Source organism: Chenopodium album, chromosome 9, assembly GCF_948465745.1.
Source record: "Chenopodium album chromosome 9, dcCheAlbu1.1, whole genome shotgun sequence".
NCBI classification, from domain to species: Eukaryota; Viridiplantae; Streptophyta; class Magnoliopsida; order Caryophyllales; family Amaranthaceae; genus Chenopodium; species Chenopodium album.
Window position 1 is genome coordinate 2,780,630 of NC_137842.1, and position 20,316 is coordinate 2,800,945.

General features: G+C 35.3%; 2 protein-coding genes across 4 annotated transcripts; both read left to right on the top strand.

The window, feature by feature from the left end:
- Positions 1 to 712: 712 nt before the first annotated feature.
- LOC145558242 (protein CIA1-like) lies at positions 713 to 10,358 on the top strand. Of its 3 annotated transcripts, none has more exons than XM_081619408.1 (11): positions 713 to 871; positions 1,460 to 1,781; positions 1,886 to 2,032; positions 2,507 to 2,725; positions 2,869 to 2,930; positions 4,907 to 4,972; positions 5,059 to 5,130; positions 5,690 to 5,752; positions 6,892 to 6,961; positions 8,296 to 8,379; positions 9,967 to 10,358. In XM_081619408.1, exons 2-11 carry the CDS (start codon positions 1,602 to 1,604, stop codon positions 10,036 to 10,038), a joined length of 1,035 nt encoding a protein of 344 aa, XP_081475534.1. In that variant the 5' UTR covers positions 713 to 871; positions 1,460 to 1,601; the 3' UTR covers positions 10,039 to 10,358. The 3 variants fall into 3 exon arrangements, with proteins under 3 accessions (XP_081475534.1, XP_081475532.1, XP_081475533.1); XM_081619406.1 differs by having other exon boundaries at positions 1,481 to 1,781; XM_081619407.1 differs by having other exon boundaries at positions 1,517 to 1,781.
- Positions 10,359 to 11,519: 1,161 nt separating this feature from the next.
- Positions 11,520 to 19,369, top strand: LOC145559380 (uncharacterized). The gene is made up of 5 exons (XM_081620802.1): positions 11,520 to 11,921; positions 12,976 to 13,098; positions 15,874 to 15,973; positions 18,010 to 18,209; positions 18,592 to 19,369. The coding sequence occupies exons 1-5, from the start codon at positions 11,565 to 11,567 to the stop codon at positions 18,937 to 18,939; spliced, it is 1,128 nt and encodes a 375-aa protein (XP_081476928.1). The 5' UTR covers positions 11,520 to 11,564; the 3' UTR covers positions 18,940 to 19,369.
- The last annotated feature ends 947 nt before the right edge of the window (positions 19,370 to 20,316 follow it).

Consider the following 20,316-nt stretch of genomic DNA (forward strand, 5'->3'; position numbering starts at 1 on the left):
AATAATAATAATCAATAAGTAATAAGTAATAAGTAATAAATAATAATAATAATAATAATCATCATCATCATCATCAATAAATAATAATAATAATAACAACAACAATAATAATTGAAATAATAATACTAATAATAATAATCAATAAATAATAATAATAATAATCATCAATAAATAATAATAATAATAATAATAACAATAATAATAATAATAATAATCAATAAATAATAATAATAATAATTAATAATAATAATAATAATAATAATAATAATAATAATAATAATAATGTGTACATTTGTATATACACATATGTATAGTAATAAATAATCAATAAATAATCAAAGATCACTAATCCATAGTTAAAAATCACTAATTAATAAGTTCAATTAAGTTCAGTTCAATTTAGCTGAGTTCAGTCAATCGGAACAGGCCCTTAGAGCAGATTTTTTCCTCTGATCAGGGTAGAGTAACGTTTTTAAGCCAGAAGATGAAACTTCTTTGCCCACTCAGGATTGGTCGTTGTGTGTCACCACCTCCCACCGATCTTACGCAGGTTCTGAAAGAAAGAACATAAAGACCCTGCCAGCTCAGGAAGCCAAACGCCCGATACCGAACCAAATTGTCATCCCTAGAAAGGAGATTTACTATTAGTCATTGTTTTACCTTCTACTCATACAAATTAGAAGCCCAATCCAAATTACCTCACAGGCTCATAGCCCAACCTTACACTTTTTTTTTTTTCTAACCTGAGCAAAACGACTGAGCGACATCCACCCGGACGGCAAACGATCAGAACTCCGGCGATCGGAGACTGACCAATTTCAAAGTCTCTCATTCGCTCACTTTCCTCAAATCCCTAATTCACAATTTCAAAGTAAGCTCTAACTCTTCCATCTTTACAAAAATTATTATTTTTTTCTTTTTATATTATGCTCGTAGTATAAGTTTATCATATGAATACTTTTTTATTTTTGTTTTTTTGATTTGTCTGCTTTTATCTACAAGTAATGCTACTTTTGGAGGTTGGAAGCTCATGATGTTTATTAATTCTTTTGAATTTGATATTAAACTTTTAAACCCATTATCAATTGATTTTTAATTTGATTTTACTTGCTGGGGTTTGATATTAAACTTTCTGAATTTGATTTTCAAAGATGATTTTACTTGCTGGGTTTAGGGTTTTAAATTAGTAATTTAGGGTTTTTAGAGATTTTAGGACTTATTAAATGCAGATTATTGGCATAGCTTGTTAATGGGGTTTAGTAAAAAAAATTCTGATTATTACCATAGTTTGTAAAATGTAAACTTGTTAATGGGTTGGAGTGTTGGATTCTATACAATTTGTCATTTTGTTTTGGTGTTGCACACTATATATATATTGTCATGAATTATATGTTAAAATAGGAGTAATTTTACAAGTATGAAACTTGAATAAAACTAAGCTGTCCTACATTTATTTTAGTGTGCATTTATGTGATAACAGATCCAAGGTTATATTTATAAAGAACATTTTCCATAGGAATTACGTCGCCATCATCATCAATCAAGACTGGAAAGTTTAAACCTTTTACAGTAAAGCAAGCAATCACAAGTTGAAATAGAAGATGAATTCAATTGACGAAATGGGTGAGCTGAGACATGTCCAAACCCTTGAAGGTCATACAGATCGAGTGTGGGGCCTTGCATGGAACCCCACGAACACCAACCTTCTCGCTTCCTGTAGCGGCGATAAGACTGTTCGTGTCTGGGAACAATCTCCCTCCTCTGCTTCCTTCCACTGCAAGGTAAATATAGATTTTTTGTTCCATTATCTGCGGATGTTTTTTTTCTGGCAATTCATGTTAGTCGACGATTAATCGTTAACAATGTGGGCTGTGTTATTATGCAGGCAGTATTGGAGGAAACACACACGAGAACTATCAGATCATGTGCTTGGTCTCCTTCAGGGAATATGTTGGCTACTGCTAGTTTTGATGCTACTACTGCCATTTGGGAAAATATTGGTGGTGATTTTGAATGCATCTCAACTTTGGAGGTATTCATTGCTTTTTAGATAAATACAGAGTAATTTTTAATAATCAGATATGATAAGTTGGAAAAGTAACTTGAATAAAACAGAGCTGTAATGGGTGAGATTTCAACTTCAGATTGTATAAGCTATGACATGTAGGTGGGATTGTAATGGTTGATAATGTTTGGATATGAATAAGGAAATGCTAACTTTCTAGAGCATTCATTGATTTCACTTTTACACTGTATTATGTTTGACTTGTTTTTTGGACTTGTGGTTACTGATTTTTGATCGACTAAAAATTCCTGTTCTTGTATTCTAGAGTGTAAATTATTGAAATGGTTAAATTTATACTTGATTGAATTCTCAATTGCATAATTTTATATTCCATTTTTTTCTTTCTTTTACTTATATATATTTATTTATTTTATTTTACTGATACCTACTTTCAGTTCTGCCTGTATATAATAGAGTTATGCTGACATGTAATTTGTTCAGGGTCATGAAAATGAAGTGAAAAGTGTGTCTTGGAATGCAGCCGGGTCTTTAATTGCTACATGTGGGCGAGACAAATCTGTTTGGATATGGGAGGTTGAGCCCGGAAATGAATTTGAGTGTGTGTCAGTTTTGCAAGGTCATACGCAGGATGTCAAAATGGTCCAGTGGCACCCTACTGTGGATGTCTTGTTTTCTTGTAGCTATGATAATAGTATCAAGGTACAAACTCTTTCTTTATTATGTGCAATCCTTTTTATGCGTATCAACAATGGTTTTATATCTTATACAAAGTAATGATTTTAGTTTAGGCATTAATCTTAGGATTTGATTCATATGATAATAGTCTACTTTCACTATGATAGATATGGGCCGAAGATGGGGATGATGATTGGCATTGTGTTCAAACACTAAATGAGGCCAGCAGGTATATGACTTTGCGTCATTTTTAGTGTTATCTTCTGTGTTAAAATTTGTGTTCCTCAACAAATTATTCGCAAATTTTTGGAAAGCATACTTCAGCAACAGAATGTAGTATGTTCAATTACATGTTGAATTAAGCATGAGCATAATTTTTGCCATCATTTCATGTCGTTATGCATTGAATTAATTATTCACAAATTTTTGGAAAGCATACTCCTGCCATTTACATTTCATGTGAGAGCTTTTGTGTGGACCTTTGCTTTGGGTGATCAAATTCAACGCTAGTGATACATTCCGAAGGAAAAGACCAAAAGTGGCAAATTTTGTGATTCCAATAGCATGTATTATTCACGCGTCTTTCTTCTTTGTGGGATTGCATTCAGTATCTGGAGGCGTCAATTTGCTGTATATCGGGAATACCGGGTACTGTTTTGGATCTGCTGCAAGTTTTCTTTCTGGGCTCTGGATAGGAAAACAAGATGAAGATATTGTGGTGTAATGCCTTAAAGTTGATTCTGTGGTGTCTGTGGTTCAAATGCAGTCTGCTCATATATTGAGCATATTATTACAGTGGATTCTCTGAGTTGACCAGGGATTGTTGGGCTTGCTTTAGTTAGGATTATATGCAAAATTGATATGCTATAACTCGGGAAAATTGAATCTTGAGAGCTCCTAGGATTATTTAAGGTTGTTTCTTCCTGAGAATTGTGATACAACAGTTTCAGGGGTGTTTGTGAGGAATTAGATGAGTTTAATCAGATATAGTAGATTCGTGAGTTAGGTTTTGCATTTTCCATCCTTCTCTCTTGCTCTGGTCTATACTGAATTGTCTAAAGCTCGTGTGGCAATGTACTGACTTTTCAGTATGTGTTCAATGCCTATACCTTGTCCTGTGAGTTGTGTCTGCTTTTGTCTTGGCATATGTTGTCAGCTCTTGCACACTGATATTGTTAAGGACATTTTGTTGTCAATGTTATAGTGACTACTCAGCTCTTTCTATAGCAGATCTCTAGTGGTATTTAATTTCTGTCTGATTTGACTAGGCAAATTGGTGAATATGAATCATAGATAAGAGCATTGTGTGGTTGCCATATCAACTTTTTAACTTGTGAGAAAAAGTGTGTTTTCTTATTAATCGTTAGATACCTTTCTTGTGCACTTATTGACATGGTGTGTTTTCTTATTTGGTCGTTTAGCAAATTTTTATGTTCTTTTGTGATGGCTCTACTGCTGCTTGATATGAAAATTTAGTCATTTTCCCGTGTCCTTCCACCTTCTCACGACGCCTTTGTTTATCTGGAAGCTGTATTGGAAGCCTCGTTAATGTTTGCATGTATTTATATTTCTGTTGGTATTACGGGTATCCTCAAGGAAACATGTTTTGTTATAGAATGGAAAATCAAATTTATAGGAATGAGGAAGAGGATGAGAATTTGGGGAAAATTTGATACTCCCTCTGTCCCCAATTGTTTGCCCCAAACTATAAATCTACTTTATTAAGGCTTTGGGCAAAAAATGGTGCACATGGGTTGTCACAAATATCAATGAGGAGAGAGATAGAGAGAGTGCAAGTGGGAAAACATGCCAAAAGTAGAATGGGGCAATCTTTTGGGGACACCTTAAATAGGAAAGTGGAGCAAACAATTAGGGACAGAGGGAGTAGATGATTGTAATGTTAATGCTAGTTAGTCATTAACAGTGGTGTTAACAATCCCAGTCCTTGTTGTGGCCGGACACTTTCAAATTCAAAGCTAAACAAAATAGAGAAAATAACTCTCCTCAACTTTTTGCTTCCCCCTCTGCTCCTTCCCTCTCTTATAATTATAGCCTTTCTCACTTCCCTTCCCTCTTAAACCTCGTAACTAACTAGCTGTCTTCCTCTTCAAGATATAAGAACAGTTAATCTGCATTAAAGTGCCCCTTCCCCCTAGGCTAGTCAATTCTTCTCAGCTTATTTAAACTTCTATTGTGCATTTTCAGTGGGCATACTTCAACAGTATGGGCTTTGTCTTTCAATGCTAGTGGTGACAAAATGGTAACCTGTAGGTACGCTGTGACCCTTTCTCTTGACCAATTCTTTCTCAAGCATTAATATAGCTGTAGCTAATGTGGTATTTAAACTCCTTCTCCAGTGATGATCTTACTATTAAAGTGTGGGGAACTGACAGCCTGCATGCAGAATCTGGTGATGGCTTTGCACCTTGGTAAGAAAATCGTAATTGATGTTTATTTATCTTTCTTTGAGATACTAAGATGGATGCTCGTGTGTGTTTCTATCAAGGTCAATACCATGCTGAACTCGGGAAGGTCTCTATCTAGTTAGTTAGAATGATTTTAACTCATTTACTATCAAGCTTTTGGTATTTACAAACTGTTGAATATCATGGTTTAGATGACGTCATCATGTTCGATTTGCTCTAATGTACCATTAAATTAGCCGATTTAAGTTCTAACAAGTGGAGGCTACATGTAATGTTAGATTTTGCATCCTTTGCCCTTTTATTATCACAACACATCCCAACCCACAACTTTTACTTTACTAAATTATTAAATTTTGATTATTTTGAGAGTATACATCAAGAAAAATCTAAAAAGGACCCACATGTTTATTTTTCCTTGTGCAAAAGTACAACGAATGGTTGAAGGGCAGTGTGTGAATAGTGTATTCACTTATTAGTTATTGCTATTGCTGCCCTTGTTCAGCAGCATTTTTTTTGGTATATAGATCTTGACATTTTGTGCTAATTTGTTATATTACTGCAGGAAACACCTTTGCACTATCTCAGGCTATCACGATCGCACGATATTTTCAGTTCATTGGTCAAGGTTGTATTCTGTTTTGCTTGAACCTTTGTTATTATGTGGTCTTGCTAATTCTTGTATGGGTGTATATGATTTACACATTGTTTGGATTGAGAGAATTGGAGGGAAAGGAAGAGAAGAGAAAAGAAGGGATTATCCTCCCTTCTTTGGGTACCTTTTGATAGGAGGGAGGGGAAGAGAAATGGAAAGATTCATTTTTACTCCCTCTTTACCAAATCCTTCAAATGGTGGAAAGATTTGGAGGGAAAATATAGCCTTACCTTCTCCCTCCCCTTCCATTCCTCCCGCTTCCTTCTTCATCTCTCCCTTCCCTTTCTCTTCCACTTTGCTATAGTTTAAGTGTCCTTGAACACTTCTTTTTATTTGCTGGGTTTTATATAATCGGGCAATGGGCAAAGAAGCTTTAAAATATTGATATTTGCAAGTGACACTGAAGCAAATTCTTAACGCAGTCTCGTAGATCTTCAAAGTTTAAGCATGTGTAATCCTTGTTTCTTTTGCATAGATCAGTTGCATCCAGTTAATCGAATTTACAAAAACAACTTTTTAATAATGTCTGTGATAAATATAATGCAACATCATATTATACTGTTTGTTCTTTTACAGGTTTTTTCGAAGGATTCCTGTACACGTGCATGTGTTCTTCTGGTAGAAACTCTAGAAAGCATAAAAGAACTATATTATGATGTTGATTTAATACACTAGACACTAACTCTGCAAGTGTGCAGTAAATATTTACAGGATTGGTTTGATGACTTTTTTGGCTGGTTTGGTTTTATTTGTTTATTTTTCTGAATGCTTTGTATTAAAACATAGAATAGAGACTCTTGTTTATTACTTAACAATCAGGAATTTTTGAAAGTGCTTGTATCATTGATAGACTGATGCTGTCCAGACTACAGAATGATGAGTGTCTAAGAATACAAGAATGAAAACATATTGATCCGAGTTTATTGTACAGAAATGCAACGAGGCTCTATTAAGCTTAATCACCATGCTTAGGAAGATGCTTATTCATGCCTAGTATATGTATTCTGTATTCATCTCTTACTCTTGATGTTTGCCTTAGATTTTTATCGCTTATTTCCCCTTTGTTTTCATCACTATTATTTTATTTTAATCAAGGACTTATGGCTTTGTAGGAATAGTGTAATTGCCACTGGGGCTGCAGATAATGCTATACGCTTGTTTATTGAGAACAATGATGGGCTGGTACGCTATATCTCCTGCTTTCTCTTTACACTTTAGTGGCTACTTTGTGACTCTAGGGGTAGAGAAACAAGTTATCAATACAAATGAGGCTACAACATGAACTTGAATTAATGTCGCTCCTGCCACCTTTCATCAGTGTTAGAAGTTAATACATTAAAGCCAACTTCCTTTGATGCTGGAGGCTTTGGACTGTTGTTTTGGTAGATTTAGTTCCAGCAATGCCCTTCTAGTGCATTTTCTTTAGATACACACAAGAAAGCAAGAAGACAGTCATTTCAAGTAGCTTGCTATCTGCCTGTAAAATTATTTTACATTGACTGGTTGGGTTATGGGTAATTTAAATTGAGATGTTAGACAGGCATTTTAATTGATGAATTCAAACATTGTAACAACTGCTCTCCTGCAACTACATTTATGGGGGTTGCTTTAATTGATTCACAAGACAATATTGTCAATGACAAGTATTTTGATGATAAAAAGTGGCTGGTGTAGACAGTAAAAATTGGCTAGATTTCTTTTATCAATCACCAAGGTGTTTAAATTTTCATTTATTCTGCATGAATTTTACTGTTACTAAGAGAAAGATCTCAAATTTAGCTAATAATATTGTAAATGAGTTAGAATTTGAGAAATTTTGTTTGCAGTTTTTTTTTTTTCTCAGAAAGGGAATCACATTGTTTTCCAAAGGTTAATTAGGAGAAAGAGGACGAGAAATGAGAAGGCGTAAAAAAGGAAACAAAACAATAAGCAATCGTGTGTGGTGACATCAATTAGAGTGGCCTAAAAATGGAAGTGAGAAGAAAGCATGAGAACATAAACTTTATTGACCTCGTATTGATATAGGGATATTTTTCGATGGATGGAAAACTTACTTTTGTTGTTATTTTTAAAAGTACTTCAGTTGCATTAAATGAAAATTTACCGAACTCAAAGATAACGAGGGTCTGTGTGCTTTAATTAGGTGGTTTTTGTGGCAACTTTTTTTTTTTTAATAATAATTTGTTTCCGAAGGATTGCAATATGCTTTGCTACCGCTGGAAGAAGCTGGATTGAACTGTGAATTTAATTTATGAACTTTTTCTTTAAGTTTGAGATGATGAATTGACGTTCACTTGTTCTGTTGGGCATTTTCTCAATTGAACATGAAGATGAAATATATTTTTGCATTTATGAGGTGATGTTTCGGTGATTAAATTTATATATATTTTTGAAGCCTCTAGCATAAAAAATTGAACACATTGCAAGCATCTTTTTAACTGTGTGGTTTATGCTTTAAGTTAACCTGTTTTCTACACATCTGAGGTGGTGATTCGCTCTGTTCTTGTACTTCTCAGGTAGACGGCCCCATGTACAAACTACTATCAAAGAAAGAAAAGGCTCATGAAATGGATGTGAATTCTGTACAATGGAGTCCTGCGGTAAAAACTTTTTTTTTTTTTTTTTAAATAAATGGCTAACATGTTAGTGCAAATCTGGCAAACTGATTAAGGGGGGTTGGGTTTCCTTTGGGGGGGGGGGGGGTGGTTTGACTGTTGAGGTGGGAACAGATGTTAGGTACAGGTTGTGTACTTTGTGTAACAAACTATAGAATCAAGCAAAAAGATTGAATAAAATTTTAAAAAAATCAAGTTAAGGGAAGCAAGGAGACTACTTCATGCATTCAAAGATCAGAACTTTCTTACAATGGTGGTGGCTTAAGGCCACTACACTCAAAAGGGTGACTTTAGGCCACTAGTCTCACAATGCCTATACATCCAACAAGCCCTACCCATCTTCCCCTTTTTATAAATACATTAAACAGCCAAAATTACAATCAGACAAAAGCTGCCAATGATACGCCTACCCCCCTACAGCAGTCATTTGTTGTTATTGCTGCTCGCTGAAATTGTTGCTGCTCCACTACCTCCTCTTCTCTTAACAGCGCTTTGTGTCCTTTCTTGTCCTTCCTCGCATATGTAATTATGCTACGTGGCTGAGCCTCTGGGTTCGTTGCACTTTGTTACTGTTTGGGTTAGTATGGCTGTTATGCCCCAGCCACTTTTCATGGCTTGCTTAAGTGTAGTTTTGTCCCACTTTTCAATTGCCATGGCTTGCTCAAGACAGCTATAAGGTTGATTCTTGTGGAATCATTTATGCTGTTATTAGGTTTTCATCATGTTATAAAAGGAACCATTGGGTGATCATCAAATTGAACCACATTAAAAAGACTCCTTGTAATCCTCTTGTTATTTCTCCATTAGAGGTTAAGAAAAGCTCCCATGATCCCCACCTTTGGATTAGGTTTCATTGACCGAACCACATAAACCTCGTGTCCTTTTTTGCTTTCCACGTGTTGGCTGTGGCCTCAGTCCTAGCCACGGTGTGATCGTGGAGTGTTTTTTCTTTTGGAAGCTTGTGTATTGCTCTTTGATGTTTGGGAGGTTTTTCTTTTTTTCTTTTTTTTTTCTTTTTTTTTTTTTTTTTTTTTTTTTTTGTGGGGGGTGGGTGGGGGGGGGGGGGAGGTGTTAACGAATCAGTAAATTTGTACTGTATGCCTCAACATGACGTCTCCTTCGTTCTTGTTTCTTTGTAGCTTTAAAAACACATATGCTTCCAATATTGTATGCAAAGGGTTACAAATTATACAACAGCAGATTCGGTAATCCACCCCTATCTGATTAGATATGTTAGGAAATGTTTTCTGAAGGTCCACTGAAAGAACATTTGAGCTATAACTGGCATACATCATGAGAGTGCCAATATTTAATTTGGATGTAAGAGCATAGCCTTACCTTGGACATTGGGCCATCCCTATGACCATCTTTGTGATCCTGTATGCTTAATTTCTATAGTTTGTGGGATCTTCCCATGATCGGTTATGAAAGGGGGATAAGAGTGCATGTTTCAGATGGTGCAACATCATCATAGTTGATTGACACCCCATCTGATGGGCGGGCAATAAAGTATAATTTACATGTCCAACTATTGATATTCTTGACATGTATTGATGCACTATTGTCATGCAGGAAAAACCGTTGCTTGCCTCAGCAGGCGATGAAGGAACAATTAAGATATGGGAGTACGCATCTACACCATGATTCTGCTTCTCCAGATCAAGAACCTGTTTTGCCTTGTTTCCTCGTTCTGTACTCTATCTGTTGAATTGATGTGGCTGCCTTTTCTATCCTTGCAAGTTGGAGTCGTAGCTAAGCTACATGTATTCCTATGTAATCTCAATTCCAAAATTAATATAGATATATAATTATATATACTCTATACCAAAAATTATTGGTGTGTAACAGAACCATTAGGATTTAGGTGAAGATTTGTAAATCTTATCAGGTTCTTTGATTGAGAATTAGTGAAGTGCTAAGAAGTGTCTTCCTAGCGATTTATTAATGTTGTTTTGTTGGGGATTTTTGAGTTTATCATCATCTGACATGAATATTTGTACTGTATATTGAATACTTTAGATCATTTCTAATAAACCAACTAGTGAGTGTCCTTGCGATTAATATAATTTCTACCAATAGTGAACCAATATACTTTATAAATTAAAAAAAGAAAAATCATTTGACGTTGATGTTAATTGAAGTGTTAGGCATATATCTCAAATGCATGGCTCAAAAAATAAAAAAAAATAAAAAAATCTAGAAAAATAAAATGAAACAATTGCCCGGATCAATGTGACTTTTGTCTCGTCCATCCAAAATAATCCATATTTTGATTATTTTTTAATAATCTGAAAATTAATATTAAAATCCGCTCCAAATGGTAATAGTATAAAATGAGATTTAGTTATGATTAGAGCAATATTATACACTTGTGTTGATTGAAGTGTTATGCATATAAATCTGTTGCATATGTCAAATGGTACAAATAGATCATCCAAATAAGAAATACAATTAGATAATCGATTAGGCAATGTTTGATGCAATTGGATTCCATTGGACTTTGTTACTGGGTTAGCCATCTTAGGATTGCAATTCTTGTTCTTAGAGAAAAATCTAAGTGATGGAAGAAGAAAAGGATCGAAAAATTGGAGATTTATTATTATTATTATTATTATTATTATTATTATTATTATTATTATTATTATTATTATGTTAACATTAGTAAATTACTCAAGATTTGGTTGTGAGTTTGTGAATATAAGAAGCAAAAAAAAAAAAAAGTTTACTTGTTCTTGTTAAAAATCAAACTAGATCATATTAGAAAATTTCACCAAATCAGATCATATCATTTTTTTGTTTGCTAATTACCGACTTTAATTTCATATTCATAAAAATCATATATTTAAAAAATACACGTTGAGACGTCTTACAAGATTACACTTAATATGAAATAATATATTTTTTTTCTTATACATTAATTTAATCTACGACAACGACTAAGTTATAAAATTTTAGTCGAATCAAATAATTCAAATCAGATCCGACCACAACAATTCAATACTACGTATTTGACCCGAAACGAAAATAAAAATTTCCCTCCCATTTTACCCGCCAAAACGAGGAACCTTTATATAAAAATTGAAAATTGAAGAGAAATTGTTCCTCTTCTTCACTCAAATCCCCAATCTCAAAAATCAGATCCTCTGCACTTTCAACATCAACCTACGATTATGAGCGACGCCGGCAACGGTGGCGCAGCTCCGACGGGATGCTACAAGTGCGGCCGACCTGGTCACTGGTCTCGCGACTGTCCTTCTAACCCTAACCCTAACCCTAACTCTAACCCTAATGTCAATTCAACTTCTTCTTTCCCAAAATCCTCCAACAATTTCTCAAAGTTCAACAATGGTGGTAATGGCAACAGCAGTAGCTTCCAATTGAAGCCTACTGCTTCTGCTTCGAAGCCGAAGAAGGTGCCTAGAACTCGGCCTAAGCTTACCCCGGAGTTGCTGCTTTCTGAGCAAGGTCTTGGGTACATTCTCCGCTATTTTCCTCGTAATTTCAAGTACAGAGGTCGTGGTCATGAGGTAAAGATTTGATTCCTTTTGTTTTCTGTTGATTGTTTGATTGAATTGAGGATGAATTTGGGAAAATGGTGCATTTGTTCATTTGAGAATTAGTTGCACTTTTTTAGCTAATTGAAATGAAAACACCCTTTTAGTGAAGGGTGGAGATGGTAAATTATGTTAGAATGGTGGTTGTTATGGTGAAAGATTGTGTGAAGAGATTCGAGCCGCGTTTTGGATTGGGATGTGGGTGTTGAACTGGTTGTAAAATCTACTATTTGATTGGTGTGATTCGAAATTAATTCATATATGGCCGTGTGCACGGCTTTCGCAGGCTAAAAAAAGTAATCAGAGCTTCAATAAATGACATTTCAAACTTGTCAATGGTAAGTGGAAAGAAGGCTTTAGTACTAGGTTGTCTTAATGTGTCCCACAAGAAGCAAACTTTGTTTAGAGTCCTTGTGTTTGGAAATGACACCAAGATAGGATCAACCTGATACTTGTACCTACTTGTGTTGAAGGAGCATTGGTTATAACTTATAAGAAATGTGAAGAATTATTTCATTATTTGTCATCATTCCATCTAGTTGTTCCGCGTGTTGTTAACAATAGCTCCCCTGTGACCTATTGTACTCGGATTTTATTTCACATTTAGCATCCGTGTTGGATCTTTGACATTCCATGGGTATGTACACTTTGACACTTATTTTGAGCAAAAGACTTGGCATTTTTTTGTAGAAAAATAGCCAAGTTTGACATGTACCCATGTCCAAGCCCAAAGCATCCGAGTAAGATAGCTTTTAACTTAATTTCAACTATCAAATTTAATGTACATTCTCGACTTTGTAGAAAGTCACTTGACTTGATTGAAGGATGAAACTGCTTAAATGAACCTTTTTTTGCTTTTTATTTTTTTGTGAGAAAATGCTCAAATGAACTTTACAATCTTTAGAATAGCTATGCTTGGTGATAAGGTCATTGAAAATTTAATGGATTACAAAATAATGGATGAACATATTTTTATTCGTTCGATGTATTGTGAATTTGTGATCATTGTTATTTATATCTGCTACAGGTCAATGATCTGAGGAATTTACTTCGTATGTATGCCGAATGGCATGCACAATTACTTCCATACTTTCCATTTGATCAGTTCATACACAAGGTAGAGGAAGCTGGATCTTCAAAACGTGTGAAGGTAAAATTTCTTTTCTGAGGATTAATTCTCCTAGCATTCTTAAATCAATCAATCAATCAATCAATCAATCAAAGCCTTAATCCCAAAAGTGGGGTCGGCTAACATGAACCAAATTTGATTATTCCGTGTAGTCATCAACATATATCTTTCTCCTCCATCCCTTACGATCCAAAACTTCATCCTCACGTAAATCCATGCACTTCATATCCTTCCTCACTCCTTCCAACCAAGTCATCTTTGGTCTCCCTCTTCCTCGTTTAATCCCTCCATGGTCCCACTCTTCCACTCTTCGCACCGGTGCACCCTCGGGTCTCCGTCTTACATGTCCAAACCAACGCAGACGATTTTCCCTTAATTTATCTACAATGCCCGCCACACCTACTTTCTTGCGAATAACCTCATTTCTGATTCTATCTCTTAAAGTGTTTCCACACATCCACCTTAACATGCGCATTTCCGTAACCTCCATCTTTTTAATATGCTCTTTCTTAGAAGCCCAACATTCTGTACCATAGAGCAACACTGGTCTTATGGCAGTCCTGTAGAATTTTCCCTTCAACTTTAAGGGAATGCTGCGGTCGCATAGCACTCCCGTGGCCGCTCTCCATTTAAGCCACCCTGACTTAATCCTGTGGGTCACGTCTTGATCAATGTCACCATTCTTCTGGATGATCGACCCTAGGTACTTAAAACATTCACTCATGGTCAAATCCTTTCCATCCAAACTCACCACTTCATTGCTTGTCCCCCTCTGAGTGCCAAAACGACATACCAAATATTCAGTCTTACTCCGACTTAGCTTAAACCCTCTAGATTCCAACCTTTGCCTCCATTGCTCCAACTTGACATTAACCCCATCCTTAGTCTCATCCACCAAAACGATATCATCTGCGAACAGCATACACCATGGAACCTCATCTTGAATTGGTCTAGTTAATTCGTCTAGAACCGTTGCAAAAAGAAAAGGGCTTAATGCAGACCCTTGATGCAATCCGATTGTAATAGGGAAATCTTTTGTCAACCCTCCGCATGTCCTCACATTTGTTGACACATCCCGATACATATCCTTAACTAGGTCTACATACCTTCGTGGGATACCTTTCTTCAACATTGCCCACCAAAGTATCTCTCTTGGCACCTTGTCATATGCCTTCTCTAAATCAATAAAGACCATATGAAGATCTTTCTTCTTTACCCTATAAAACTCCATCATTTGTCTTATCAAATGGATTGCCTCCATAGTAGATCTCCCAGGCATAAAACCAAATTGGTTATCTGAAATGCTTGTGCATGCCCTCAACCTTTGTTCAATCACCCTTTCCCACAACTTCATAGTATGGCTCATAAGCTTAATTCCTCGATAGTTAGAACAATCTTGAGCGTCTCCTTTGTTTTTATAAACCGGGACCAAGGTGCTCTTCCTCCAATCTTGTGGGATCCTTGTAGCCGTCCATATCTTGTTGAAAAGGTTTGTTAACCAATCAATACCAATCTTACCCAAACACCTCCACACCTCTATCGGTACCCCATCAGGGCCAACCGCCTTCTTAGGTTTCATCTTCCTCAGTGCAATCTCCACCTCTACTCTCCTAATCCTTCGCACATACTCCATGTTGATTTCTTCATCACTCATAGAGGTATCTCCTATCACAACTCCATTACTTCCATTAAATAATTCATCGAAGTACCCCTTCCACCTGTCCTTGATGCCCTCCTCTTGCACTAGGACCATTTGGTTCTTATCTTTGACACACTTCACCATGCCAATATCCTTCCTTGCCTCTTGTCTTCTCTTTGCCATCTTATAAATGATCCTTTCTCCCTCCTTGGAATCAAGCTTTTCATAAACCTCCTGATATGCCTTTTCTTTTGCTTGGCGAACAGCTGCCTTTGCCTTACTCTTAGCCTCCTTATACGCTGCAAAGGTTTCATCACTCCTACATTTTCCTAAGGCTTGATAGCATTCCCTTTTTTGCTTAATTACTGCTTTCACCTCTTCATTCCACCACGAAGTATCTCTCTGTACCGAAGTTCTTCCCCTTACTTCCCCCAAGACCTCTTTGGCCACTCTTAGGAAACAGTTCTTCATTCGTAACCAGGTCATGTCCGGATCCACCTCTCCATCCCAATCCGCTTCTTCAATTACCTTTTCTGTAAAAACCTTAGCTTTTGCATCCCTTAGGGTCCACCATCTTATCCTAGCATTCTTAAATGCTTGCTATTATCTCTGTATGTAGTCTGACTTTTCTTTTGTCAAGTGTTTTTTTCTTAATATTATTATTCTTACTTTAAAAATTTTGACCTGAAGTTTCCTCAAATCAAATTCCCAGATTTGTAATTTGGTCTTAAGTTCTGCTTAAAATATACAAGTATTTTAGTTTCATTGGTGTTCCTTGTCACCAAGCTGCCTGATCTAAAGTGGTGAATGGCCTTGACTAATTGAATTTCAATATAATTGTGTGATTTTTCTCTTTGTAATAAACATTTCAAAGGATATAATGAATTCAGGCCATTGTTTTCAAATAAGAAAAAGCTGAGTCAATTAATTTTCTTGAATTCATATCGGGTACGTGCATAAGTGATGGAAGTGATAACACCCTGGCAATCTTTCTAGAATTTTTATCCCCTTTGCGTCAGCATGTCATTATTTTAATCTACTTTGGGATTTAAACTATGTTATCGTTGTGTAAATGACAAAATCTCAGGTTGCTAGATTAAATTCTACTTTTCCTGGTCTACTTTTTGATACTGATCTCTTTGATTTGATGTTCCTAGACATGCATTGCTGAGTTAAAAGAAAGAGTTGCTAATGGAGGGGATCCCACGAAACTGAACGAGTCAGTTACTGAAAATGAAATCTCGTACGATAAAGAAGGTATCCTAATTTGCTTTGCACATATTCAGAGTATTATACTTGTCCTATGTGTTAAATTGTCACTGTTTTGAAGATGGAGCTACTGTTAATCTTATTCCTTAATGCTTACAAGGAGAAGTAAAAGTATTATTTTATTGGTTGAAAATGTTAACATGTTGAAGTAAACAAATAAGAGGCTCAATGAGGTTATTTTATGCCACAAAAGAACATTTCTTATTTTGTACTCCCTCCATTATTGTGTTAATCTACACACTTCACCCTTTTATGCTTACCGAGGTAACAGTCTAAGAATTAATATCTATTATTATGCTCGCGCAAAAATTGTAAAAAGTTTATATCTAAAATTACGTATCAAGACAAATCTAAAGTTACTTTGTAAATAGTGTCAATAGTCAAAGTGAGTAAATTAAAAAAGGAAAAGGAGGAGGGTTTATTTTCTTTATATGTTGCTGTCAGTCATATTAAGCTGGTTTTGCAATGGTCTTGAATGGATAAATGACATGATATAATTCTATAGTCTGGTTTCTGCTTTTCTATTTTGTGAGAAGGGAATCCAATATTAATCAGACCTTTAATTATGATGAACTAAGGTTGAACATTATATTTTGGTCCATCTTAGGTTCGTCTTTATGCTTTTCAATCTATGTCTGTCCCATCAACCTGGCTTGGAATTTGAGAGAGCTCTTAGGTTCATCTTTGCTTATTATTGTCTTTTATACCTACAGACAATGATGACCAATATGACTTAGAATGAAATTCTGATTAAAGGATGAACCTTAAAATGGTTAGAGTGAGTAGTGGCTCAGGTTAGTAACCAGGAAGACCCAGCCCTACACAAAGCCACCTTGTTAAGCCATGGGCCGTGCCTGGGCTGCATTTTCAAAATTTGGCCTGACATGGTTGTTAACTAATTGAAATTGGGGATTGCTTAAGGGATTGAAGCCTGAAATAATTGGCAGCCTCACTTTAAAATCGTGGCGTTTGTTTTCATTCTGATTTACCTACAACCTCTAAAATTTAAATAAAAATGGTGGGAAGGGATATTAGTGTGAGCACTGAGCAGTAGTTTTGTTAACTGACAAGGTTCATGTCCTGCCCATCCAAAGATGGTGAAGAAACTGATTTCCTGATTAAACTTATTGGCCTGTTTAATTGTGATTTGAAAGGTCATTATGCTAGGGCCTTATTCTACTTGGCTCTCTTGAAATCATAGCATGGAAGCTGGTATTCTTGCATGATGATAGGAAGCTCTTTGAACTTTTTTCCTTTATATACAAGTATGATTGGTTTTCTGATTGACATGATGAGATAAGTGTGTGTCTTGATATCATTCATAGCGATGGTGGGGGGATGGGAAAGGGAGGAGAGGGGGGAAGTGAGAAGTAGGCTTGCGTTTCCTTCCAAGTCTTTCCTTCTTTGGAAAGCAAACATGAATTCTAAATTAATTGCATAAGAAAATTAATACTGCACTCTCCCTTCCCCTCCATTAATTCTCTAATCCAAACATAGCTGAAGGGTTGAGGTTACTATTGTTAGCCATTCAGATGAGGTTTGGTTAATTTCAAAAGCATTTTTCTGTAACAGCATGTATCTGTTTTTAGTTTTCTTCACAAGAAACCTTTTGATATGCGATGTTAGGGAATATGAAGAAATTCATTTTCTTAACAATGAGCTGAGGACCCTTTTGCCATAAGATGGACTTTGATCACATATTTATGTATGTTCTCTGAGCTGTATATCTGTCTTAGTTGAAGCTTAAATATTGAAATGCGCCTCAAAAGGAAACTTTATGAGTGCTGAAGTAGGACTTGAGTTACAGGTTTTAAGGTTCCAAGAGAAATCAACTCTAAGGCAGCTTTATATAATGTTTGAAGAAGTTTTTTTTTTTTTTTTTTTTTTTTTTTTTTTTTTTTTTTTTTTAATTTTTTTAAATTTTTTGGTAATAATCAATCAGTGATATTAATGAACATCTGCACCTAGAAATTTCTAGATGAATTTCAGTTCTTCACATGCTTGTTTCCATTCGATTCTTTCAGATGTCCTAAATGTGGATGAGCCCACTCATAACCAAGAGGACTTACCTTTCAATGGAAATGATGCTGATGAGATGCATGACCGGACATTTAATGGGACTAATGTTGATGAGATGCATGACATGCCTTTCAATGGGAATGATGATGATGATGATGACATGCATGTAGACATGCTCAATGAAATATATGACAAGACTATTGAAGTAAGTTCCAAACCTCTTCCAGGGTCTCAGACTCTTGGTTTAATTTAATTTGTTATGTTTTTTTTTTTTTTTGTTTGTTTCTGAAAAGCATAATTTCAATGATACCGTTTTTCTTCGGAACTTGGAAAAGGAAAAGCGTAACTTCTTCTAGACTTGTGATTGACAGTCTAGAAGCTATTTGGCATGATTAACTTGTCAAAATTAGATCAAATGCAAGCAATAGAATGGAATAATTATTGAGATTAAGGAAATTAATCGAGGCATTCACTTAAGCCAATAAACTAATAAATTGATCATAAATTAGACCTGTGTCAACCTTTTCCTTTTTTATTTTGGCTGGGATACCTAAGTTTTTTTCTTACTGATACTTGTTTTGCAACAGGAAACATCCATATCTAGGAAATCTAACGCTATAAGTGCTGATCTGCCACCAAGTGACATTTCAATCGAACAAAGAGATCAATCATTAGGTGATGGTGGAAATTCCCTCTCTATTGAGATAACAGAAGAGCAAAAATCACTGATGGAAGCCAAGAAACTGAAGGCTCTTGAAAGAGCTGCTACCCTGGGTGACAAATCAATGAAGAATTCAGATCAATCATCAGTTGTAGGAGCTGGCAGCCCCAACCCTACCGAGATTACAGAAGATCAAAAATCACTAATGGAAGCCAAGAGACAAAAGGCACTTGAGAGAGCCCGTGCTCGCAGTCGGCTGTTGCCAGCTTCTTGACCTTTATAGGTGCAGTAGACATGCTCTTGGTTTTGCTTTTACTTCATCTGCAAATTATAGGACTCTTCTGTGGTTGGAGCAATATCACTGTAAAATCTCTGATATGCTTTTGTAAATTTGCTGTTGTGCTTCTATCCTGAAATCCTGTTTGCTTGCTGATAGAATCTTTAACACATAGCTTTGTCTGTTCAAAGGATCCGCAGCTGGCAGGATGTCTGGTTGACATTGGGCTATAAGCATATAAGTGACAGGATTAAAAACCGGCGAAAATGGGTTGAATGTTATATACTAGTATGTGAAGCATTCTCATAGATGTCAATTCTTGTTTTATAAAAAGTGATGTCCTGATCCTCTTTCTTTTTCCTCTGCAAAGAATTGTGCTTGTGAAAATTATGGAGTTATCAGAGATAAAACTCTTTTTTCCTTTCTAGAGTACATTGTTTTGATATGATTGATATAATAGTGCGAAATTAATCATTACTGCACTCAAGTCTAGGATGGAGAGTGAGTGAGAATTATTGATGATGCATAGATGTTAGCTGTAAATAATTATAGAATATAACTAAATTGGATTTTCAAAATTCATATATTTTTTTTGCAATTCTAAAAATAAGAAAAGGTTGAAATTATCTATAACTCCCCCCCCCCCCCCAAAAAAAAAAAATAAATAAATTAAACACAGTTTTAAAAGGAGCATGGAGTACAATTTGTAAATTTATGACAAAATCACATGTTATTGGTGTTATTAACATGTTATAACTTATAATAGTGAAACTTTCTTTTTGTATTTTCTTATATATGAAAATAGATTTGAAGAAAAACTTGTCATTTTTTAATAGTGACAAAACGAAAAATCATGATAGTACATGAGACTATGAATGCAATTTTTCTTTGTCTTGATTTAGTATTAATTGCTAATTATGTTTCTTCAAGATAGTGACAATATGAGTGATAAAACACCATTAAATTTGGATATCTATTATTAATATACATGAGTCATATATTCTAATGTGCAATCCATTATTGATCGAGTTCAAACAAGTTGTAGAATTAATTATAATCCTAGTGTTTTTGTCATTGAATCAATGTGGTTGTGACACATATAAAATGTACAAATTGATGTTTAGAATTTATATTCTAGCTACACTTTTGAAAGTTAGGTTTGAAGCTGCATGAACTACTCACACGTCATTATCTTCAATCCCACCAATGCTAAACAATCACTGTACAAATCTTGTGATAGTCATATAAGAGCTTTTATGCAATATGAGCTAATAACTTGTATGTTGAACTTGTTTGCTTCCATTTAGATATTAGCCCGTAATTTCAGATTTTTAAAAATTAAACTTTTTTTTAGTGCACCATAACACTTTATGC